The 27,235-nt window shown below is 39.6% G+C and overlaps 1 protein-coding gene across 2 annotated transcripts; it reads left to right on the plus strand.

Moving 5' to 3' along the window:
* The first annotated feature begins 283 nt into the window (after nucleotides 1-283).
* On the plus strand, nucleotides 284-27,235 carry LOC117489101. 2 transcript variants are annotated; one of them, XM_034138342.1, is made up of 6 exons: nucleotides 284-322; nucleotides 21,412-21,470; nucleotides 22,194-22,247; nucleotides 22,416-23,066; nucleotides 23,159-23,218; nucleotides 23,541-27,235. In XM_034138342.1, the coding sequence occupies exons 2-6, from the start codon at nucleotides 21,452-21,454 to the stop codon at nucleotides 26,234-26,236; spliced, it is 3,480 nt and encodes a 1,159-aa protein (XP_033994233.1). In that variant the 5' UTR covers nucleotides 284-322; nucleotides 21,412-21,451; the 3' UTR covers nucleotides 26,237-27,235. The 2 variants fall into 2 exon arrangements, with proteins under 2 accessions (XP_033994233.1, XP_033994232.1); XM_034138341.1 differs by having other exon boundaries at nucleotides 297-354.

Raw genomic sequence — 27,235 nt, forward strand, 5'->3', positions numbered from 1 at the left:
CACCTTTGTAAAAAATGAGATGGAAAAAGTTAGATTCCATATTTAATATATGCGCAACATTTTATTGTAATATACATTTTCTAATTTTTATCTTATATTTTAAATATTCAACATAAAGCCCAATAAACATAGGCCTACATATCGACATGTGCTAAACAGCTTTAAGCTTCAAGGATGTTGTGCAACCACTAATGGTAAAGAAGACACTAAATCAAACTACTACATATTACACAATTACACTTCCGCTATTTCTAGTGTCGTCGAGCAGACCAGTTTTTTTACTTTCGTTTTCGCAGCAGAGCCGAAGCAAGACCGCATGCAGGTCAGTCACCTTAGACAAAATTACATCAAAAAGTAAGTAAAATTGGTCAAATGACTACACCAGGATGGTAAATGTAGTCGATAGAACAATATAATGTTAATAATAATGTAGTTTTACTGTATACAATATGTAGACGACTGGAACAGCGTGTTAGTGTGCAACTGAAGTTATGACCAGTCATCTTTGCGGGAGAGTACATTTATCTATGTGGGAACAATGTAGATTTACTGTATGATAAAGTTCTGCAGCAGCGTGTACTCAGTGTGTTATGAAAGTTATGACCAGTTACCTCTACAGGCTTTCTGAAGCAGAAACAGCCGACACCCATCAGAAAACAAGTGCAGAGGCGCCATTTCAGATATCAGGAAACGAGCAGGCGGACATGTTCTTTCACAGAGTAGAGCTTCAGTACTTTGAACAACGAAAATACATGTTATATCTGTATCAAGAGCTTTAGCTTACACTTTACATTTTACATAGGCTGTGTATCTTTTATTTTTAAACATGCAAAGGCTTTCCTGTCAGATGCACAACAATGGCTACAGCCTGGTTACAATCTAAAGTCCCAGGCCCTCCAACAGTGCAATATAGGCTACAAGATATTTGAAGTATACTTACAAAGACATATAAATAATAAATAATAAGGAAGGTTAGCGGTGCAAAAAAAGATGCAAGTGACGCAATGGTGCAAGTACAGTTCTGGAATAATTAAATCATGTACTGTACATGTGAAATAGAATAAACGGTTTAACAACTATTTAAAAAGATACTGGACATTGGAATAAAACAGTGATAGAAAGATAATAGTAATCATATTATTAATATGCGGTCTTTATGTTCTAAAAAGAACAGCTTTGGAGATGTTTCCTTTGTCTGTCAGTTGGATGTCAGGTGACCATTTCCTTTTTAAATTGTGTTTTTGAGATTTTATTTTTCAAACATCTGTTAGTGCAGTGCATACACACCTTTTTATAACTGGTGTTGCTGCTATGGCAACACTACAGCGGTGTGTGTCAATGTGGTTTATGGTGATCAGTGTAAGTTTTACTGTGATTTTCAGTTTTTCATTCTGGCGGAAAGTATTCTATGTTTATAAAATTGGACTTGTATTATGTGATGTTATATAAGTGCTTATAGTTTTTAATTGACTTAGTTGTATTGTTAATAAGCTGTGTCCACCTGACAGAGGGAGCACACACTGAAGAAAAAGGCTGTTGGATTCACATGATTTGAATGTCTACTTAAAGGGCCCATGTCATGGCCATTTCCACTGATCATAATTACATTGTTGAGGTATACTAAAATAGATTTATACTGTGCAATTTTCCAAACTCACATTGGTTTCGCATACAGCATCTCTGTCAAGCATGTGTATTCAGCAGTATTCACTCTCTCCACTAAACGACTCGTTGGAGCTCTTGCCCCCCCCCCCTCCCTGTGAGCCTAGTGTGCTCCGATTGGTCAGCTCGGCCACTCTGTTCTGATTAGTCAACCACCAGAGAGGCTCCGCCCATGTCTAACAGTGCTTTTTTCGGCTCGCTCTCAGCGGAACATCAGTCTTATAATGGCGTCGGTACAGCCGTATATTTTATACGCTAACTAACCGAACTGTACCTACAACTGTTGTTATAGAAGAGTGTGACGGCCCCAGGGCCTTTGTCTTACGATGGGGTGGAGCTGAAGAGGCTAATCAGCGCGATCACGGACACCTGGCCGGAGCCGAGGTGCTATTAAGCCCAGCTGCCCGGTGTCACACGGCGGCCCGTCTCTCTCCAAAGCGGCTCGGTGATCCTCTCCCCTCGACCACCTATCTCTGCATTTACCACAATAAATGTGCCGTGGTTTTGTAAACTCGTGTATGTCTCCTTGTCTTTCCGTTGTGGCCTACAAGCCGGTCATAACAAAGACTAAGTTATTTTTACCTGTAATAAACTACTACTGTTTGATGAGAAATCAAATCATGGTTTGCTATATATGAATGATATGTTATAGGAGCAAATAATTCAGGGAAGAAAGGATAGGCCTACTAAGTATTTCCATTAAACTTTATTTTTAGAAATGTACAAAATGAACATAAATATACATATATACACGGTATATCATCAATTACTCCCCGTTGTCGGCATCTTGCCTTTCGCAGCCGGGGCTTTTTAGGACGATGCATCAGTGTGGTAGTCCCGTCATGTATTGTCCGGCAGGATCTGGCTGGACGAAATCAAATGCAAATCACAAAATATTAGAGAAACTTAGTTGTTTTAGATTTGTTAGTAGTAGTTGTGGTAGGAGTGTGGATCTATCTAATGAACACAGTAGCTTGCCAGCTAATATGCTAACCTAGCTTTGTTTACCTTGGTAGCTAACACGATATGAACGCTAGCTCGGAGGAACGGCAACTATAATGTAGAGTAATAAAACTACTATGAACAAAAGCTAGTGGTTCATATTAGGCTAGCAATAACGTGTTTATAATTGCAATCTTATACGGGTAGTCTGCTACGTTCGGTCATTCATTGTAACGGTCATGAATACATTGTTTTTGCGCTAGCATGTATAGCTAGCCTCGTTAGCTATACATGCAGTATGTACATGTACTGTCACAATGTACGGTAAATCACCCGGAGTATACTGTATGAGTATTCCGTGTGTGACTGCAGACATTCTCCTGCTATGACAAACATGTAAGGCCATCTGCTGACATTGTAGTTGATATATTTAAACGCTAGCAACGTCGTTAGCCCAGTAAGCTGGGCTTGTTTAGTGTAATAAAATCACTATGAACAAAAGCTAGTGATTCATATTAGCCTAGCAAGAACGTGTTTACAATTGCAATCTTATACGGGTAGTCTGCTACATTCATTGTAGCTGGCATAACAAAAAGAAATTCCCGAGCAAACCCATGTCTAGCTCCGTTGGTTACCTCGGTAGCATACACGCTACGCCAGCTATAATGTAATTACGTTTCGCGACTGACCGTACGGCAAATCACCCGGAGTATACTGTCTATGAGTATTTCGTGTGTGAATGCAGACATTCTCCTGCTATGAGATACATGTACTGTATGCAAGGCCATCTGCTGATATTAGAGTTGATATATGGAAACGCTAGCAACTTAGTTAGCACAGTTAGCACTGTGTCAATGGCTTTGCAGTCCGACACAGTTTATACATTTAAACAGTCTTGTTTGATAAATACACAAATAACAATGCAAACTTACAGGTTGTGTACCCAAATCTTCCCCTGCTCCAAACGGTCCAAACAAACTAGGAATAGCATCGTTCTTCAGTTTCAAATGCTGTGCATATCTGGCCTCAAACTGGGCAATGTTTTGGAAGCTTTCGTCTTTGAAATGCCGGTTCTTCGAACCTCTGAAGGAACAGTATTAAAAAGAAATTTCAACCACTGACTTCGTCGTGGTTCTTCCGTCGGTAGGACAAACAGCTCAGATTTCTCCTCACATTTCAGGAAACAGGTCCTTGGCATTGGCATGACTGGATCGATTATGAACTGAACCAGAGCTTCCAACAGTAAATGTTAGGCTGGCAGAGGGTGCGGCCAGCGCAGCTGGGTGTGGCCATAGCTCTTCGGGATTGGTCCATTTTGTTCCGGGTACCGCATGACATCATGCCGTACCCGGAACTAAATGGAAGACTCAAATGGGCAGTGACGTATCTCCAACGAGGCGTTTTGGGGAGGTATTTTCTGTGTTAGAGTTTTACTCGCTACAGGGTGTACTTTGAGGGGTTTGACTCTGCACACCGTTTACATTTACAAAACCTTCATAACACACAAGGGGACGGGTAATAACCGGAAAAGCATGACATGGGAGCTTTAAAACTATTCAATTATGTTAAATACACACAATTATTTTATTTCAAGGAAACATTACATTTCTATGTTCATTTGAATATTTCCTTACCCTATGTTTAATCAACATTACTTTTAAATGTTCATTTTAGGCTTTGAATATGGTCAGTATATTGAATTTGTACCTGTTAAAGCAACATGAATGTTTTGTTTAAACTACATTCTATAGTGTTCTGTTTAATCTACCTAGCCTGCTCAAGGTACATTAAGGTAAAAACAACCTGCATATTGTTGTGGAGAAACCTCTGAAGTTGGGCCGGATGTCTTCGAGATCTTCACAACACTATGTTAACACTTATTTAACCTAAAAAAAAGAGTCAAAAGAGTTCCATTAGAATAAAGTTTGCTGAAGATTCAACAAAGTACAGTGTTTTGAACATGCTATCTTTATCTGCCAATTCCCTTCCTCACCGAACAGGTGCAAGGATTCCCATAATGAGAATATTCCACAGATGAACAGTTAACGTATGCGTTTCTGAGCACGGATGCTTTCAATGATTAGGGTTGTTATATAATCTGTCCCATACACACCAAACATATCCCACAATATACCACATAAGATTATTTCTGTGCAGAGATATCTTTTATGTTAAAGCTCCCATGTCATGCTTTTCCGGTTATTACCCGTCCCCTTGTGTGTTATGAAGGTTTTTATGCATGCAAACGGTGTCAAACCCCTCAAAGTACACCCTGTAGCGAGTAAAATTCTAACACAGAAAATACCTCCCCAAAACGCCTCGTTGGAGATACGTCACTGCCCATTTGAGTCTTCCATTTAGTTCCGGGTACGGCATGATGTCATGCGGTACCCGGAACAAAATGGACCAATCCGGAAGAGCTATGGTCACACCCAGCGGCGCTGGCCGCACCCTCTGCCAGCCTAACATTTACTGTTGGAAGCTCTGGTTCAGTTCACAATCGATCCAGTCATGCCACTGCCAAGGACCTGTTTCCTGAAATGTGAGGAGAAATCTGAGCTGTTTGTCCTACCGACGGAAGAACCACGACGAAGTCAGTGGTTGAAATTTCTTTTTAACACTGTTCCTTCAGAGGTTCGAAGAACGTTACTGTGTGCGCGGCATTTCACAGACGAAAGCTTCCAAAACATTGCCCAGTTTGAGGCCGGATATGCACAGCATTTGAAACTGAAGGACGATGCTATTCCTAGTTTGTTTGGACCGTTTGGAGCAGGCGAAGATTCGGGTACACAACCTGTAAGTTTGCATTGTTATTTGTGTATTTATCAAACAAGACTGTTTAAATGTATGAACTGTGTCGGACTGCTAAACCATTGACACAGTGCTAACTGTGCTAACTAAGTTGCTAGCGTTTCCATATATCAACTCTAATATCAGCAGATGGCCTTGCATACAGTACATGTATCTCATAGCAGGAGAATGTCTGCATTCACACACGAAATACTCATAGACAGTATACTCCGGGTGATTTGCCGTATGGTCAGTCGCGAAACGTAATTACATTATAGCTGGCGTAGCGTGTATGCTACCGAGCTAACCAACGGAGCTAGACATGGGTTTGCTCGGGATTTTTTTTTTTGTTATGCCAGCTACAATGAATGTAGCAGACTACCCATATAAGATTGCAATTGTAAACACGTTCTTGCTAGCCTAATATGAATCACTAGCTTTTGTTCATAGTGGTTTTATTACACTAAACAAGCCCAGCTTACTGGGCTAACGACGTTGCTAGCGTTTAAATATATCAACTACAATGTCAGCAGATGGCCTTACATGTTTGTCATGGCAGGAGAATGTCTGCAGTCACACACGGAATACTCATACAGTATACTCCGGGTGATTTACCGTACATTGTGACAGTACATGTACATACTGCATGTATAGCTAACGAGGCTAGCTATACATGCTAGCGCAAAAACAATGTATTCATGACCGTTACAATGAATGACCGAACGTAGCAGACTACCCGTATAAGATTGCAATTATAAACACGTTATTGCTAGCCTAATATGAACCACTAGCTTTTGTTCATAGTAGTTTTATTACACTACATTATAGTTGCCGTCTCTCCGAAGCTACCGTTCATATCGTGTTAGCTACCAAAGTAAACAAGAAAGCTAGGTTAGCATATTAGCTGGCAAGCTTACTGTGTTCATTAGATAGATGGATTAGATAGATCCACACTCCTACCACAACTACTACTAACGAATCTAAAACAACGAAATTTCTCTAATATTTTGTGATTTGCATTTGATTTCGTCCAGCCATATCCTGCCGGACAATACATGACGGGACTACCACACTGATGCATCGTCCTAAAAAGCCCCGGCTGCGAAAGGCAAGATGCCGACAACGGGGAGGAATTGATGATATGCCGTGTATATATGTATATTTATGTTCATTTTGTACATTTCTAAAAATAAAGTTTAATGGAAATACTTAGTAGGCCTATCCTTTCTTCCCTGAATTATTTGCTCCTATAACATATCATTCATATATAGCAAACCATGATTTGATTTCTCATCAAACAGTAGTAGTTTATTACAGGTAAAAATAACTTACTCTTTGTTATGACCGGCTCGTAGGCCACAACGGAAAGACAAGGAGACATACACGAGTTTACAAAACCATGGCACATTTATTGTGGTAAATGCAGAGATAGGTGGTCGAGGGGAGAGGATCGCCGAGTTCGTCCTTCTGCAGCCGCTTTGGAGAGAGACAGGGGCCGCCGTGTGACTCCGGGCAGCTGGGCTTAATAGCACGTCGGCTCCGGCCAGGTGTCCGTGATCGCCCTGATTAGCCTCTTCAGCTCCACCCCATCGTAAGACCTGCAACACACCTGCGCAAAGGCCCTGGGGCCGTCACACTCTTCTATAACAACAGTTGTAGGTACAGTTCGGTTAGTTAGCGTATAAAATATACGGCTGTACCGACGCCATTATAAGACTGATGTTCCGCTGAGAGCGAGCCTAAAAAAGCACTGTTAGACATGGGCGGAGCTTCTCTGGTGGTTGACTAATCAGAACAGAGTGGCCGAGCTGACCAATCGGAGCACATTAGGCTCACAGGGAGGGGGGGGCAAGAGCTCCAACGAGTCGTTTAGTGGAGAGAGTGAATACTGCTGAATACACATACTTGACAGAGATGCTGTATGCGAAACCAATGTGAGTTTGGAAAATTGCACAGTATAAATCTATTTTAGTATACCTCAACAATGTAATTATGATCAGTGGAAATGGCCATGACATGGGCCCTTTAATAAAGGCATTTTGTACTGATACACGATCCATCCTAATCTCTTATCTACAGCATTTATCAATACATTTTTAAAATAGATAATCAATACTAACAAAAACATTTATTTGAACAACATTAATGTGTTTTTTGAAGAATAAAACAATATTAACAACAGACATAACATCCATAACAGCTTTTGGCTTTTCCCATCATGCATCCTAAACTATAAAAAGAAAATTAACAAATACATTGAAAATAAAACACATTTTTTTATTAAAATGTGAAATGCTTTGCGTATACATTATTGTGACAGAACAAAGTACGGAAGCTTAAAGGAAACTATTCTCCTGAAAAATAAAGGTTCATTGTGCAAAATGGCAAAAAAGGCTTATTTTCTAACCATTATATTTCACAGTGAAGAATAAACTAAAACGGCCAAATCCTAGCAGAATGAATTACATTTTCTTGCAAATCCATTATTTAGATAGGAATGTGCTAATATGAAAGGGCACTTTAATACAAGAAAACAATGGCATTGCTTTGTAAAAATAAATAAAAGTATAATAATGGCCTGGTGCCTCACCACATTTGCAGTAAGGAATGTATAAAAAACAAACCACCCCCACATTTTAATATAGGGGAAAAACTGACATTTTGTAGCAGCTCAATTAGTTGAAATCTTGAAGTTAAATCTGACATCGCACTTTGATGCAAGTGGTAATGTTGGGAACTCATGACCCAAGGAAAAACACACACTTCTGAAACATGCTAATAAATACAGCAAAAAGCATGAACAAAGGAAGTGCAAGACAGTTTATACTGAAAGTCCAGTATAAATGCTGCTTTAAAAATGATATATTTTCAGTGTAGTCTAGCTATTAAACAAAAAACAGGGCTGTTCACATAATTATGGCTAGGGATGTCCCGATCCGATCACGTGATCGGGGATCGGAGCCGATCACGTGAAAATCGGATCGGGAGAAAAAAATCGGGGATCGGAATTTTTTTTTTTTTTTTTTTTTTTTTTTTTTTTATAAAATATTTTTATACATTTTATTTAATGTTACAAAACAAAAATGACCATGTTCACGTCTTAAAGTCATCCTGAGGCCTTAGTTTTGGGTTAAAATTACACAACATCATGTATGTGTTGCTTCTTTTGGGCTTGTTTTCATAGACCTGGTCAGTGGCGTTTTTATATGTACAAAAGTGGTGGGGCACAAAAAACTTAGATGTCTATATATAAGCTTCTGCAGTGACGTGCAGTGAGGTTCATGGCTGGTGAGGCACTGGCACTGACTCTTCAGGTTTACAAATATTATATTTTGACCTAAACCAAAATATAATATTATTTTCAAAAGCTTTTTTTGTCTGATGCTTCGATTAATTTTAAACAGACAGTTCAACAAAAGGATACCCAAAAAATGTAATTTTATCATTTAAATATTGAATTGTTCTCTCTTAGTAAGATCCCATTTTCAATCAAATTGCGGTCTTACCTTGACTTGAAGATGAAGTCCATTTGCCTATCCTTCTGGACAAAAATGTCTATAACTTTTTTGTAAAAGTCCTCCTTATGTTCTTGTAGTTTCAAAAGTCTATCATAAATCTAATCCATAGATTTATGATAAAAAAATTATAAAAGTAGGGTAGACATGTGGATGTTATCCGGCTGATCAAAACGTGCATTTATCTAACAGGTACGTTTCCCACAGATCTTATTTCCAGCTATTTTCTAAAATCCTCTCGAGAAATCTCATTGCTTTTTTGTCGAGGGAAGCCATGCGCAGCTTACTTCCTGGTTTTAGGACGCGTCACTGCAGCTCTCTCGTCTCCTCTTCACACACCACACTTTTCGCGGCACACGTACTTACAGCCAATCAGCTCTGAATGATTTGAGATGACGTATGGTGGGGATGGTAGCTCCATGCCCCTCTGGTCATTATTTTTTTGCCACACACATTTCATTACAAAATACTCTGAGCATGCGCAGTGTAGTTTTTACAGTCACCGTTGACTTCACAGCGAGAGGGAGGGGCATAATCAGGTTTTGTCCCACATGGCTCTAAACAGCTCAATAGGCACACACTGTGACTGTAGACACACTAATTAGAAGAACACAGACTAAAACAGCAATGTACAGACGAATCAGATGATTAAACATGATCTTAAAATATATTTTATATATTTTTTTATTTTTTTTTTTGCATTTTTGTAATCATTATTTGTAATACTTTCTGCTGACACTAGGTGGGGCTGTGCCCCTAATGACCAGTCGCCACTGGACCTGGTTGCTTATTTCTCTCAAATCTGGCAACAGTGGGCGCAGTGTCTAATAGTAGCAGTAAGCTAACAAGAGGCTACGTTCAGCTGGTGCCTCGGGAGTCGGGACAGAGAAAATGTCAGGAGTTTGGAAGTATTATAAAATTGAAAGCGAAGGCAGTGTAACAGCCAGATGCAATGTTTGCAAGGCGGAGGTTCCGCGTGGTGGAAAGAACAGAGCTACGTTCAACATGACCAATCTAATACAAACACCACCAACAACAACACGACGAGTACACAGCGGCCACTCAGGTAACGGCACTGAAACAACCGACACTTTCAGAGACTTTTAAAAGGAAAGAGAAACTGCCCCAGAACAGTGAAAAGGCCAACAAAATAACAGCCAAGATAGCTGAATTCATCGCGTTGGATGACCAGCCGTTATCTGTTACCTTTTTTTTCCTCTTAATGCATTGCATAAAGATCGGATCGGGAAAAATCGGTATCGGCAGATTGTCAAAATCAAATGATCGGAATCGGATCGGGAGCAAAAAAAGGTGATCGGGACATCCCTAATTATGGCTATATACTACAGATGGAGCCTCTTATTTTGGACTCCAGCATACAGCTTCCTGCCGACTGCCAGCCAGTTGCCAGCCAGTTGCCTGCCAAAGACCAGTATTCAGGAATGTTAGGCCCTCCCACTATTCTCCAATTTCAGGGTTTAACCAGGAGATGGCGCTATATATTAAATAACTAAGACTTAGTTTTTCACAATAGAAAATGCAGATATTATATAAAAAACTAAAGTTAAAATCTTGTTTTTAATGCCCCAAGAGCAATAACATCTTGTCACAAGCTTTTTGGAAGAAAAAGACTGACTCAAGAGACCTGTAGTTGACTAATTACAGGCCTCAATAAAGTTCTGCCATTGGTTGTGAAAAACAACGGTGGACATAGTGGAAAGTGAAATTGACATTGTCGAATTTAATAAAAATACAAAATAATGTATCTGTGTACGTGTTTTACTATGTGATCTGCACTTATCAAACATCTAATTAAGGCGAGACACCCCAGGTGAATAGGGTATTTTTAACTTAAAGATATCAGCTAAATATTTCTCCAGTTAATTACTTACAATAAGGCAATTGTTTTTTGTATTACAAGTTTTCTGAAATAGCATGTTTAAATATCCAAATGAACCATTATCTCATGAAATATGCGCATATTTTAACACATTTCAGGAACCGAAATCTGAACTTTGGATAAAGCCAGGATCAAAATTATTGTTTCATTTTGTAGTCATATTAGTATCTAAGGCTTTTACAGAAGGGATTTTGGATATCTCTTTGTATCACTCCATAAATCAGAAAATACTGTCAACAGCCCTAAAATATCAATTTTCACCATGTTTTTAGGTATAAAATGTTATATAATTCAGGCTATGAATTATATATGACCAAACCCTTCTGTAAAAGCCTTCATAATATTGATAGGAATATAACTGGAAGGTTTGGTGTATGTAACTGCTGAGTGATTCTACAATTTAGGGTACATTCCATGTCCATTGATGTCCATTGATGATAATTATAATTATTCTAACTATTTTCTTCAAAAATATCATATTTTGCCTATTATTGGAAAGCATGTTATAATATCACACAAACATTATGTGCATCCTATGCTTTATTTAGCTTGAAATGTGTCATGATGTTCTTAAATTGTCAGTTTTTGCTATGTCCGTTTTTCAGTTGAGGGTGTCTTGGATTCAAAATAATGAATAAAAACCATTAAAGTCAATTTAAAAAATGATTCATTTATTTCAAAAGTCTAAATACTAAAGAATAATAACATATTTTTAATTGATTTCCCCCTTTAAATAATTTAAATATCTTAATATATGAATGTCCGCAAAAGTTCTGTCAACTATGTTTCTAACAGAACTTCCCCCTTTAACTCAAAAATTGTTTGTCCCAATACCATGTCACCAGCATCACATGATGCCATGTTCCTCTTTGGCAGACATTTTGAACACACTGTGGTGATTGTCCTCTACATTTTTACAATATTTTATGTATAATAGCACATGGTCAATTAATATACTCATTGACAATCAACAATGTTACGTACATTGTTATGGTTTACAATTGTTTAATGATTTTAATTCAATTATATGTGCAAATGTGATGTTAACCTGTTCAAGAAAATGACATGTGGTCATCCAGGCAAGGCCTACCATTGAAATTATGGGTCAAAATAGGGAAATTGTCAACTAGGTTACCTGTCAACTGAGTTACCCAGTACTGTAATAACTGTAGTAACTTAGTTGACAGGTAACCTAGTTGACAATTTGTACGACATGTAGACGTCATTACACATCATTATCAATGGAATTTTGCACTTCTGCCTTGAAATTAACATAGTGCTGATGGTTAATAATGTGTCCAGTCAACTATGTTATTTGCGTCAAATGTTTGACTTTCATTGTCAACTATGTTGCACCTCATTTTTTCAAATTTAAAATATCTAAAATAGTGCTTCTGATATCCTTTATAGTATAATGTATATCTACACAGGTTGGAGTTTTACATGACATCTCTTAAAACTATCAAAATGACCTGTATGGTAGTTTTATAATACAAAATATCCCTAAACTTAATGACAGTGCTGAACATATCACATGAAAAAACAAAACTTTAATACAATTATTTTTTAAACTTTAAAAAATCTTTGGATATATGGTAGAATAGACTCAAGAGCCTTTCAAATTTGATTTTACTTGAAGTGCAGGACTTAATCAAATGATTGTAATGACATCAAGTTTGTCCGTAACATAGTTGACAAACTGAGTAGTGAAAACATCCTTTCCCTTAAAATAAAAAAATATATAAAAATGTTTAAGCTTTGCAACTAGTGGATATGTTACACTGAGGAATATACTAACTTGAACCACTGATTGTTCTATCTATACATTTTATTTGGCATTAGTAAATAATTATGCACATTTACAGATATTTTACATGATATGAGTGATAACACGTGTTATAAGGGCTATTTCGCACAATAGGTGTGCCTTGAGATTTTTACTTGTCCTTTGGTGTGCCTTGGGCACAAAAAGTTTGGGAACCACTGCTGTAGAGAAATGTAAACGTTCACCATCCCCCCCCCGCCTACTGTATGTTGCTTTTTGACATGTAAATGAGTAACTACCCCCCTCTGAGTGAATACCTGTTGTACCTGTCCGGGGCTAAGCCCATAGGACGATGCTCTGATGTCATCACCCTCGCACATTGGTCATATGTTTACAAAAAACGATGTTAACACTTTCTCGTTCTTAATATATGCTATATTTAGGGTCGATATGTGTTGAATTTACTTTAAAATAGCAGATCACTGTGATTCACTTCTCCGCGGCTCCTCCGTGCAGAGAGGCCCCCCCCCGTTGACAATTCACGAGCGTCTAACTCTCTCCCCCCTGTGAAGAGATATCACAGGGGGGGGTTGGGACACACACATTCCGATGGCCAATTCGTTTTAAACAAAGAGTGGGGTGGGGGCTGGTGAACGGTATGGTCAATGTTTGTAAACACTGTGACATTTTGACTTTATTTGATCATTTCAGTTAAAAACTAACGCTCATATTTCATATTACTGTTTTGCCTGGCTGGACCTGTAATTTACAGGAAAGGAGTGCACGCTACTAAAGAGACACGCTACCATGGAAACCAAACAATGGTGTTGCTGTATTGAAGTCCGAGTGGAAACAGTCATATTTGGAGCGTTATGTTAGAATGAAACAGCGAGGTCGTGACTCACAAAAAAAAAGTGTTACTTCACTAACTGTAAGCTTGTCACTCAGAGTAACCTACAGTTAACTTAACTGTTGGAAAAGAAAGATCAGAGTTAGGAGTGTGAACACACAGCTGAGAGCTGCCGTTTCATTCTGACTGTTTAAAAAACGGTAACAACGGACTATTTTTCTTAGCGGATGCATGTAAATTTAAATCAATACATAGAACTATGTTTTAAATCAATAAAAATATTTTCTAAATCCATAAAAGCATTTTAATTAATATTGGGAGTCATGTCGTTACTTTGTTGAGAATGTGGCCATGTAATAAGCGGGATAATTTGCAGCGACTTGGTCATTATGGGGAAAAATAACACCCAGGGATCAAGATCCCTCCGCGACGCGGAGGGATCAGTAATTTTTAGTGAATTACTGAGTTTAGGCACGTTAATAACATTTTAATGAAGTTGAATACAGTATATTCATATTTGTCAGTGATTTCATGTCAATTCGGCGAACATAAACGATTAAATTAGGATTAAAAATCGAGAGCCGGCTGCTGTTCGTTACGGTAACCCAACTAGGACACTTGACACAGTGGCTTTTGGCAAAGCACACAAAGAAAACAAAAAAAAACCGAGAGAGATGAGTTATTGTTATTACAACGTGACTTCACTATTATTTAACAACTATTTTTATTGGGTTCTTTTATTTGGGGTTAAGTACATTGTCAGAATAAGTGAGAAATGGATTTAACTTCTGTTAGACAGCTATCATACTGAATAAATATTTATGCAAAAATGTATGGCATTAATAATGTATATCTAATTACATTTAAAAATGTATGGCATTAATAATGTATATCTAATTACATTAACTGTGAATGTCTTTCATTTTATTTAAAATGAAATAAAATTACATAAAACATTTTCCATAAAAAAGTTGATTCAAGAACAAATCAGTACTTTTCTTATATGACTATTATTGCTAAATTTGAAAGGTCTTTACCAGCTTTGGAATTATATATATATATATATAGCACCTTCTGCCATCCCATCTCTACTGACATATGGATCTTAACAAAGATCCGCTATACATTAGTACCAGATATACTGTACACGGACATTTTAGTGAACCAGACCAGCTGTTTCCGCCGGGTCTTCGCTTCCCGGGCATCACGTTGTTTACAAGTGTGTTCAGATGCTAAATGACAAGTGCAAGTGACAATTGTTGTCGTCTTCTCTGTGAACGTTTTTTTCTCCGTTATTTTGCCATTTTCAGATTTAAATTTCGAGCGGAAAGCTAACCAGGAAGTAATAATTACTTAAGCGGAGAACGGAGAAAGTAAACGTTACAGCAGGCATAACAACAGCCGGTGTTTATTTTATTATAATATATATCATTTGTTTTAAAGCTCAATATATAGTTCTATCCGTGACATATGGATCTTAACAAAGATCCGCTATACATTAGTACCAGATATACTGTACACGGACATTTTAGTGAACCAGACCAGCTGTTTCCGCCGGGTCTTCGCTTCCCGGGCATCACGTTGTTTACAAGTGTGTTCAGATGCTAAATAAAAGTTTAGCTTGTACTTTTGATACCCCGCCTCTCGGCACCACAACATCCAGTTTACTGTATTTCACATGAGCGATGTCGAACATTGAAAAGTCCTTATAAAATCTCTGTTATTAGATCAGTACTTTTCTTATATGACTATTATTGACTTGAACACTGAGAATGTATTTATTAACTTCAGACATTTGAAATATTTGAAATCAGATGAAAACAAACTGTAACGGACCCTGCCGTGTTATCTATGATTACTATGCCTTACTGTACATTCATAATTTCAGCCGGAGGTAGGTGGTAGGCGTTGCGGAGGAGCAGATTGCGAGTGAGGTGCCTGTTCTAAACGAACTATTCCAGCTGTTATAAAGCATTAAATAAAAAGTAAGCAAGGAATACAGAATGTTTCGTTACGTAACTTTGTTGAGAATGTGGCCATGTACATGTAATACATGGGATCATTTGCAGCGACTTGGTCATTGTGGGGAAAAATAACACCCATCCTGATCGTTTCAATGAAGTTGAATACAGAATATTCATATTTGTCAGTGATTTCATGTCAATTCGGCCAACATAAACATCAATGATGATGATTAAATTAGGATTAAAAATCGGGAGAGCCGGCTCGTTCGTTTTTTCCGACTAAACAACATCTATTATTTAGAAGTTGATTTCACATGACTCCAGTGTGGAACCCCACTGCACCCCCTGGTGGATCAATGATCCATTGCAGCTGGCTTCACAATAATTAAATGTATTTATCATGGGGGCGGTATCAAGTCTGACTGGGGGCCGGCCGGCCATCACGGAACGTGCATGAACCGATCACGACCCTCGCACTTTAAACTGTCCAAAATAAGACGCTTCATCTGTATGTGGTGTTTCAATAAATATATATTTTAAAGCCCAACAAAAAAAACGTCAACAATTATTATATTCACCACAAACTCTCACCAGATCTGCTGGGTCCTCATTGAGGTTCACACCAGTGGCGGCCGGCCCATAGGGGCACTAGGGGCGCCGCCCCACCTCTTCCGCCATTCTAGATTGTCATTAAAAAAACGAACCTGTTTGATAAATGCACGTTTTCAGCTGGATAATATCCACTTTTGTAATTTTCGAATCATAAATCTAATCGATATATTTATGATTAGAAAATTATAAAACTAGGGTAGACATGAGATTATCCGGCTGAACAAAACGTGCATTCATCAAACAGGTTTGTTTTCCACAGATCTTATTTCCAGCTATTTTTCAAAATCCTCTGGAGAAATCCCATTGCTTTTTTGTCGAGGGAACCAGCAGCTTCCTTCCGGGTTTTAGGACGCGTCACTGCACCACTCTGTGAAAACTGAATAGACACACTGCACAAAAGGAATTTTAAGAAAGTAAAAAAAACTTGTTTCTGGGAAACAATTCTTATTTTTCGTCTAAAAAGTTGAATAATCTTGTTAAGAATGTTTTGCTTAAAGGTGCGGTAGATAAGTTTGAGAAACCGACTCGAGATACACTTTTTGTTATATTCCATGGAATGCTCTAAACATCCTGATAGCAATGAATATCTTAAGTGCTTTGACAAAAAATCCATAACAAAATATCATCTGTGGAAGCCGTAGTACTGTAAAAAGCACGACCAATCATCTGAGCCGGCCAGGCTAAAGTAACTGGATGGCCTACCTGCCTGTCAGCCTTCCATCTGTGCACAAACTTATCTCGTGCCCTGATTGGTCATGTGCGCGTTCGTGTGTGTTGGAGGAGGGGCTCTGTAAGGAAGTGGCAGATTTTTTCCAGTTGTGTATTTTCAAATTCTAGCGCACTCGAGCTGGTTTCTCCGAAATTACCTACCCCACCTTTAAGAAAAGTATTCTTACTTTGAGAAAATATATCTTACTTTTTCTTATTAAAAAATGTTATCTTATATTGAGCTAGAATTATTTATTCATTGTTGAGAGCTGTCGACAATGAATAAATATATATGAAATTTAAAATTGGTGTCTTTTCATCAGATTCTTAAATTGAGAAGTTGTGTGATTGTTTATTTCTTAAAATAAGAAAAAATAAATCTGTTCCATGCCGGGAATTTATGCAAACCAATACTTTAACTTGTCACTGGTTAATTCTATGAACAAATGTAATAGATAAACAGTTAAAATAGTCAGCTAAAATGTATGGATATTCTTTTTTGTACCTTAACAATACAACTAATGCTATTAATACTTACTCAGCGGGGGTAATGTTAGCATCGGGACGCGCACACAAGTTTCAGTCACACAGTCAACATTTCTCGGAATTTTCTAGTTTCATAAGAGATTCCAAAAAGAAGTGCCCTGGACTGCCTTTTTTCAAAACACAAGACAATATCAAATAACTGATAATACCGGTTATATATACAGGGTGCGTACGGGTGCTGGAAATCCTTGAAAATGCTTGAAATTGTACGAGGTGTTTTCAAGGTTTGAAAAGTGCTTGAATTTGGGATAAAGTGCTTGAAATTGTAAATGCTTTACTTCGCTTTTTAGATTAAAAGAAAATAAAGAAGTCGGAGCGCCTTAATTGCTTCGCTTTTACATAAAACAGCTCCGCTCCGGCCTTCCCGCGCAATGCGCGTGACCGGCAAGTGTTTTTGTTACGTGTGTGACCTGGGCATTCTGATGAGAGTGATAGATGACAGTATGCCAGGAGGTTGCCGTTTCAACGAGCGTTGGCTAGCAGAAGACAAATACAAGCCATGGCTAAGACGAGGGTCAAGCGAAGCCCAAGAGTAGCCTCCTGCAAAGTGTGCAACAATAACGATGCGAGAGTCTGCGCTGACGAGCCACACACCACACGAAAGGTACGCTGTAGTAGAGCATTTTAGATTAGGCTATCGTTGCATGTAAAATACATGACACTTTTCTCTGTGCGGCAAAACAAGCTCGCCAAAATGGCTTCACTAGTCTGGCAGTATTTTAAGTGTCCGAAAATGACAATAAAATAGCGGCATGCAACGTGTGTGTGAAGCAGAAATCCTGCAGCTCCACCCGCTGTGACGGACCGGTGAGCGGAGCAGAACACACATTAAGAGTTAGACCTAACGCACTTAGCTATTTTATCTACCTCTGGAACAAGCTAAACTAGTTATAAATATATTTATTCTTCACTGTCGGGTCGCTCATTACTGGATCAGTGAGCTGCAGGAGATACTGACGGGCTGTCAGGAGAGAGAGAGAGAGGGGGAGAGAGGAAAAGAGAGCGGTATCGGTATCGGCCGATACTGATTCCGGCGATCGGCTCCACAATTGGCGATCGGAGCATCCCTAATAATTGTATATGATATGTTTTATAATGATTGAAAGTGTTATCAAAGCTGGTAAAGTTGCAGCTAGTTTGAATGACTTTGTATACTGCAGGGTAGCTTGTGGATTTACTCCAGGTGGAACTAAAGTCTGATTTAACACTTGATTATATTTCACATCATTCATCCACATCTGTGAAGTAACTAAAGGGATTAAATACATGTAGTGGAGTAGAAGTACACCATTTACCTCTGACTTATGTTTACTGCCAACCTAAAAGTACCTCAAAAATAGTAATCAATAATATATTGAAAAGTTATTTGGCTGATTGTTTTATATTGGCTCAGCCAGGTTATATGGGATGCCCAGTCTACGTACAGATGGGTCACTCATTTTGAAATATTAAACTTAGTTTTCTTTTCTAACATTTTTAATTGTTCATCCTCATGTAGAATGCTATTACGAAACACACATTTGGTTGTTTATAGCATAAAGAACATCTGATTTAATGTGAGGTAGGGAAATAATCATTTGAGTATAAGTATGTGTATATAAACATGTAATTTACAACAGCTGTAAGATACTTGAAAAGCTTGAAAATGCACCTTGAAAATGCTTGAAAAGTGCTTGAATTTGACTTTGGAAAAGGTGTAAGAACCCTGTATATATATATTTAAGCAATAGCTCACGACAGGCCTGAAGTGAGCTATTGCTTTTATAAAACGGTTACCAAGTGTGGCAATATGAAAGAAAAATACACACTCTAATTTAAATAGTTTTTATTAGTAAATAATGATGTTCAAAATAAAATAGTCCCTCCGTTGCCTTCTGCACGAAAAACATAGTGCGAGGTGGTTGCTATGCAACAACACTAACAGCTAGCAAACATATTAGACAGAGAGCGTTGATCCATTATTTGGCTATTTATTTACATTCATTTGTATGTTGCCGTTTATTGTGCAGCCTCTAAAAAACTGTCCAGCATCAGTAGAGTGGCTTACGAGGTTACGTGTATAGGTTGAGGTTGTTCTAGGCTGTTGCTTGGCGTGGCGAGAATATTGCTCCACTTTCTCCGGCCAGTTGGTCTACCTGCTCTTCACGTAGCTCTGCATGTCGTCGTTTAGGTGCTTTTTTTCTGGAGATAGGCACTGCTCAATCCACTCCTCTATAGTAAGGCCACCCCGGGGGTCGAAGTTAACTTTAAATGTTTCCATCTTAAAGATCCCATGTCATGGCCATTTCTACTGATCATAATTCCATTGTTGAGGTCTACTAAAATAGATTTATAATGTGCAATTTTCCAAACTCACATTGGTTTCTCATACAGCATCTCTGTAAAGTCTGTGTATTCACCGGTATTCACTCTCTGTCCTAAACGGCTTGTTTATATCTTATTTATTTATTTATTTATGCATTTTGTTTAATCTCTCCAGTTTTAAACGATATTTCTGGTTTACTGTCCTATAGTATACATTGGAATGATTTCAAACCTGTTTTTATTTATCCTAATAATTATAAAGGAGTGCCTTGGAAATATTTGTTAACATAAATTGTGACCAAACCGTTTGAGACCCACTGAGATAACTTAGACTAAAGTGAACTATCTGACACTCAGAGTCCTTTACCTCACTGAGCCTCTCAGTCTGACAGGACAGAACTCTCCCTCCACATTATTGTAGAAACAGCTTCTTATATCCGTTAGCGCAGCAGAAGCTAACAACAATCCCCGCCGGTACTGGTGCGCCCCCCACCCCTCTCTCTCCCTCACTTTGGCTGTGAGCTGCGGGCGCCTGATAAGCCCCCATCCCCCACTTTCATCACTTACAGCGCCCATCGTACAGGGCAAATGGAAAATGTAACCGGGGTGAAAAGGGTGTTATCTTTACTTAATTATGAATGTTGTTACATCAAGGCTGAAAATTCTTTTTTTTTGGTATTATATTTGTGTTTAATCTTGTGGAAGTGCAGATCCCCTGTCCTCCACCAGGGGGTGCTGCAGCACCCTCAGCACCCCTACTTCCCACGGCCCTGGCTGTGAGCCTCACGAGCAGTGAGGAGCTGCTGTAAGGAGCAGACAGGGCTTCCGTGTCGGCGAAACAAATACAGCGAGAACAAGCGAAACTCATCCTGAGCACACAAACACTCACAGCCGAAGTAAAAACAATAAGTGTGGCTTGATATTGAGTAAGAAAAAGGTTTATAACGCTGTGAGCATGGGTCTGCGGAGAGCATGGGTCTGCGGAGAGCATTTCTCCACGATCCCAACGTAGTAGTCCGAAAAACGTTTACCCATTTAACAATCGTGGTAGATACCTTGTTTGTTTTAAACATCATAAATACACAAACAACAATGAATACTTACAGGTTGTGTACCTGAACTCCCGCTGGTCCAAACAAAGTAGGAACAGCATCGTTCTTCAGTACGCTGTACATATCCGGCATGAATCGCTGAAAGGTTTGGGAAGCTTTGTTTCGTGAAAGGCTGGCAGAGGGTGCGGCCATAGCTCTGGTCGTGGCTACTGGGTATCCCTACGTAGCGATACCCAGGAAGTAAACAATGGAAAATGAGAAATCTCCAACGAGGCGTTTTGGGGTTTTGTTAGAGTTTTACTCGCGACAGGGTGTATTTTGAGGGTTTTTGACTCTGCAGACCTTTTACATGCATAAAAACCTTCATAACACACAAGGGGACGGGTAATAACCGGAAAAGCATGACATGGGACCTTTAAGCTTTGTTAGTTAGTTTCGTAACGGACGTAATGTAACAGTTGTGACGGTTGTAGCGGAGGGATACTGACTGAAAAGTAACTACAATTCTACCCGTGATATACGCTCATTATATCAGATTGTGTGTGTGTGTGTGTGTGTGTGTGTGTGTGTGTGTGTGTGTGTGTGTGTGTGTGTGTGTGTGTGTGTGTGTGTGTGTGTGTGTGTGTGTGTGTGTGTGTGTGTGTGTGTGTGTGTGTGTGTGTGTGTGTGTGTGTGTGTGTGTGTGTGTGTGTGTGTGTGTGTGTGTGTGTGTGTGTGTGTGTGTGTGTGTGTGTGTGTTGGGGCTGCAGTATTTAGTATCAGGCCAAAGAGCAGAATTAATTGTAATTCTTCTTCCTTTAGCTTCTCGTCCTCAGGAAAGCTGTTTTCAGAAGAGCACAGGATGGCGACTGCAAAATCAGGTGAGTCCAGTCAGATATGTCCACTCTGGATTCAAGACTGTCTCTGTCCATGAATATAAATTAGGTGTCACCCCAAACAAATATTCTGTAATTAAATACAAATAAACATTATGTAATAAAGAAATGCATCACAGCTACTTAGCTGTCTGGTTCAAGGGTAAATGGACTGTACTTAATGTATAGCGCTTTATCTGGCATTTACGACCCTTCAAAGCACTTTATCTACAAGTCTTCACCCATTCACACCTAATTCATCCAGAGCAGTGCCACTTTCTCTGGGGAACTAACACATGCCATCGGGAGCTACTCAGGGTTAAGTATCTTGCCCCGATCCGTTGACATCTTGACTGCACAGGCTGGGATCTAACCCACAACCTTCTTGTTCAGTATTTTGTAGTTAAAATCAGTTTTTAGTAACTAAACCCCTTCATAGAGAGGCTGAAAACATTTTTTTTAACATTACAGCATGTTAAAATATTCTAGTAGTCTCAAGAATATTTAAATAAACCTGAAAAGGTGTAAATATGTGACCTAAAGAAATGCATCGCAGCTGCTTGGCTGCCCTAGGTTCACTTTCCGGATTTCTTCTCTTTTTTTGTTGATATTGTGTTCTGGTAGGTCTGGGTGTCTGTTTCCTATCTTGTTTAACATTGTAGACCACTGTACTGTCTATTTTAAGTTACATGTAATAAATAATCAAATTCTTTCTCTTTCAAATAACAGATCGTCCATATCCTCTAAAGCGCCGGAGCAGCCTTGAGTGGCTGCCACCTGACAGTGAGTAAAACTGAGCTGTGTTACTCTGCTTTAAGAACACCTGAGTGTTCAGTATTTTGTAGGTAAAATCTGCTGTTAGTAACCCTTAGGTTACACAGCAATGAAACTATACATTAATACATGGAAGTCTGCACATAGTCACCATTTCTAATTCTTTGTTTCTCACAGTGTCTGAGCTGAGGGTTGTTCTGCTGGGGAACAGCTGGTGTGAGAGGAGTTCAGTGGGGAACTTCATACTGGGAGGGACTGTGTTCAACACTGAGGAAGAACTGGACCACTGTCTGAGAGTGAGTGGAGAGATGGAGGGGAACAAAGTAGTTGTGATCAACACCCCAGATCTGCTGCACGCCAACATCTCTGAAAACAAACTGACAAAACATCTGGAAGACTTTGTTAGGCTCTCTGATCCTGGACCTCATGTGTTCCTGCTGGTTCTACAGCCTGAAGACTTCACTGAGGGACACAAACGGAGACTCTGCAGAGTCCTGGAACTCTTCAGTGATCAGTCATTTGATCATTCACTGATGCTGATATCACCATCCAGAGAGGAGGGTTCAGGTTTAATGGAACAAGACATGGAACAACCCCCATTACAAGACATGATCAGAAAATGTAGATACAGATACTTGAAGTGGAAGAACCTTCAACTTCCAGAGCTGTTAACACGTTTGGGTCAAACTGCAAAGGAGAACAACGGAGAGCCTGTGAGCTGTGATGTGTTTGAGGACACCACATCTGCTTTACCTGGTGATCATCTAAGTCAAAAACCAAAGGAAATATGGCATCCCCTCACCCTCACCGAAGCTGTTAAAGCTGCTGGTATGTGAAGGACAATGAAAAGTTGTTCATTTAAATCAGACGTGATAACATTTGAATATTAAGCTGCAAATTAATGATGTTCCCTTTCACAGGGCTGCGTGCGGTTAAGACAATCACTGCACAATTCCAATGGTCAAACCCTGTGACTGACAGTAAGTAAATTCGTCCCAGTGCTATTTATGTATTTGTAGCATCCTTTCTTCAGTATTAACAAATCCCACAACACAATTTATTTTTCTAGCCCTTAAGGGAAAAGAAACACTAAGATACAATTAAATAATCCACAATAAATACGAGTTAACTACTGTTTCCTGCAGTGGGTATACTGAGTTTTTGTAAAACCCGTTTTCATAAATTGGCTGCAGCGGCTAAACCAGAACACTGGCTCATCCAGGAAATGATTGGAGATAATGTGAGTGTATTTTAATTCTCTTAATGAGTTAATGTAATTGAATTCTTCTATCTGTATTACAGCATCTGCATTCAGAATTGTGCTGTTGGGAAACAGTCGAGACAAAAAGCAAAGAATCTGTAACTTTATAACCGAGGGCAAAGGTGTTAGTTTCCCAATAAACATCTCAAGCACACAATGTGGGACAACCCATGGAAAGTGGAAAGGAAAACAATTAACAGTTCTGAAGACTGCAGACATGTTCAGTCTTTGTGAAGAGAGCACGAGAAGAGAGGTGAAGAGCTGTGTGAGTCTTTGTCCTCCTGGACCCAATGTCCTTCTGCTGTTAGTGAAGCCTTCTGATTTCACTGAAGAGAACAGACTAACACTGAAGTTCATCCTGAGTCTGTTTGGTCCAGAAGCTTTTAAACACTCAATGGTCATCATGACACACAAAGTGAATCAAAGAGAAGAGAAGTCCCACATCGTGAATCAGCTGCTTGAAGACTGTGGAGGAAGACTCTACAACATGGTTGAACAGAGCCATGATTCATTGATGGAGAAGATTGAGAAGATAGTGCATGGAAACAAAGGAACGTTCCTCACCTTCACTGAAGACATCAAACCAGCTTTGAACCTGGTTCTGTATGGGAGGAAAGGAGCAGGGAAGACTTCAGCAGCCAAGGCCATTTTAGGTCAGGCAGAGTTTCCTTCAGTCTCCAACTCCTCAGAGTGTGTTAAACATCAGGGAGAGGTGTGTGGACACAGGGTTTCCCTGGTGGAGCTGCCTGCTTTGTGTGGAAAACCTCAGCAGGAAGTGATGGAGGAATCATTCAGGTGTGTCTCCCTCTGTGATCCTGAGGGCGTCCATGCCTTCATCCTGGTCCTACCTGTGGGTCCCCTCACTGATGAAGACAAGGGAGAGTTAGAGACCATCCAGAACACATTCAGCTCTCAAGTCAACAACTTCACCTTGATTCTGTTCACTGTGGAGTCAGATCCTACAGCTCCAGCTGTTGTTAACTTACTAAAGGAGAACACGGACCTCAAGGAGCTGCGTCAGAGATGTGGAGGAAGACATGTTGTTCTCAACATCAAGAACCAGCAGCAGATCCCAGAGCTGTTGGATGCTGTGGAAGAGATGAGAGGTAAAGGATCTAGGTGCTTCACAAAGGACATGTTCACCAAGGCTCAGATGGAGAAGGTTGTAGAGGTGGATAACACTAACAGAAGACTTAAAGCTGAACTGCAGGACGTTAAAAAGAAAAGTGAGATGGGAGATGTTGAAGAAAGTCAGAACAGAGAGTGTCTCAGGATGGTGCTGATTGGGAAGACTGGCAGTGGGAAGAGTGCAACTGGAAACACTATTTTGGGCAAAAAACCTTTTACATCGACTCTAAGCTCAGAGTCAGTGACCAAGTTTTGCGAAAAAGAAACAGGAGAGATTGATGGACGACCTGTCGCTGTGGTGGACACCCCCGGTCTGTTTGACACCACACTGTCCAATGATGATGTTCAACAGGAGATGGTGAAATGCATCAGCATGTTGTCTCCTGGACCTCATGTGTTCTTACTGGTGCTGACGATCGGCCGATTTACACAAGAGGAAAAAGACACAGTGGAACTGATCAAGAAATGTTTTGGCAAGAGATCTGGAGATTTCATCATCGTCATATTCACCAGAGGAGATGATCTGAAGGGTGAACCGATTGAGAGTTACATAAAACGGTCCGGTGACTTTTTGAAAAAACTGATAAATGACTGTGGAGGGAGATACCTGGTCTTCAACAACACAGATCAGACAAACCGCATGCAAGTCAGAGAGCTGATGGAGAAGACCAACAAAATGCTGAAAGAAAATGGTGGCAGCTGCTTCACCTCAGAGATGTTCCAAGAGGCCGAGGCGGCCATACAGAAGGAAGTGGAGAAGATCCTGAAGGAGAAGGAAGAAGAGATGCAGAGACAGAGGGAGGAGCTGCAAAGAAAACACGAGGAGGAAATGGAAGAAGTGAAGAGAAGAACGGAACAGGAGAGAGATGACATTCAGCAGGAGAGAGACAAACAGCTTCAGGAGATGGACGAAAAAATCCACAAGGAACGAGAGGAGAGAAGGAGGGAAGAGGAACGGAGAAGAAAAGAGGACATGGAGAAGAAAAGGCAGGATGACATTACAAAAAAGGAATGGGAGGAAAAACTTGAAGGAGAGTTGGACGACAAAAAAAAAGAGATGAGAAATCAGAAAGAAGACTGGGAGAAGGAGAGAGGAGAATGGTGGGAAAAACAACGTCAAGAAAATGAAAAGAGACGACAAGAGGAGCAGACAAGACTTCAGAAGCTGCAAGACGAATACGAGCAGGAAAGAGAACAACTTGAAATGAAAAGAAGAGAAGAAGATCTAAAGAGAAGTGAACAGAAGGAGAAGGAGGGACAGGAATTACAGGGAAAACATGAGAAAGAAAAGGAGGAGATGAAAAATAAATATGAAGAGGAGGCCAGAAAACAAGCTGAAGAATTCAACGGGTTCAAACAGGAATACTCCAAGGACTATGCCGCCTTGGTGGAGAAGCACATGGAGCAAATAGAGGACCTGAAGAAAGAGCATGAAGAACAAAAGAAACAGTCCCAACTGCTACAAGATCTTTCCAGACACAATGAAACACAATTGCAAAAGACAAAAGAGAGTCTTGAAAAAGATATAAAAGAAATGGAGGAAAAACATGAAAAAGAAGTCGAAGTACTAAAAAAAAAATACAAGGACAAACGGTGTGTCATCGCCTGATCTTCCCACTGACTCGTGCTCATCATGATGATACCAGATGGAACATCATGTCAACTTCATTCAACAGCAGGTTTCTGGATGATACTTCTCAACAGGGTCCAATCAGGAGACTAAGAAATACAAAACCAATTGTGACATTTTCACCTTGTAAATATTTTTAAATGACGATTGCACAGTTTCCAAACAGTTTTAGTTTTTTTTGAAGCCCCGAAAATGTTTTTACTGATTGCAAATGTTAGCTTTAAAAACAACTTTTTACTTTGTTTATCTGTTGTAATATTCTTCTGGACACTGTATGTGAGCACTCGATAACGTTTGTTGTATTTTGTATTATCAACATAAACAATTTTGCAAGTTAGAGAAGTCATCTATATTGAGTTTATGTGTCCAAACTCATTCTATCCCTGTGTAAAAATGACTGGCTCTTAGCTGCAATAATCGTCACAGTAAAGCTGCGTTCACACCGGATGCGATGAGGTTTTTGGGGGTGGCGCGATTACATGTAAAGTCAATGCAAAGACGCGGTGCGAATTAAGCGGTTGACGCGAATGCCGTGGCGCGATTGAGGCGATTGGAGGGGGCCGCGACAACCGCTCGAGTTACATTTGTTCAACTCGAGCGTCAAATTCGCTTGACACGTTCTCGCGGTAGCCAATCCGCAGTGAGGATCTCAGCCTGCCGTCATTGACGTTGAAACAGAAAACCAAAACATCAGCCGTTAGCTGTTAGCACTCAGAGCTCACAGCTCCCCATATATTTTCAGAAACTGGACGAAAGTTAAACAAGTACAAACCACAGACTGTCAGTGTCATGGTGAATACAGTCGCTGGTTTATTTATGTCTGTAGGCCGTTGTTGTGAGTGTGGACGGTCGGAGCATAACGTTAGCTTAGCCTCATCGATCCATTCTCCATTCAGACAACAGGCATTTTAAAAGGTGTTTCGCCTGCCGTCTGTCTGCAGACTTGTCAAAGCATTAATTCATGGTTTTTACTAACCG

This window comes from Trematomus bernacchii, unplaced genomic scaffold (genome assembly GCF_902827165.1).
Source record: "Trematomus bernacchii unplaced genomic scaffold, fTreBer1.1, whole genome shotgun sequence".
Lineage (NCBI taxonomy): Eukaryota > Metazoa > Chordata > Actinopteri > Perciformes > Nototheniidae > Trematomus > Trematomus bernacchii.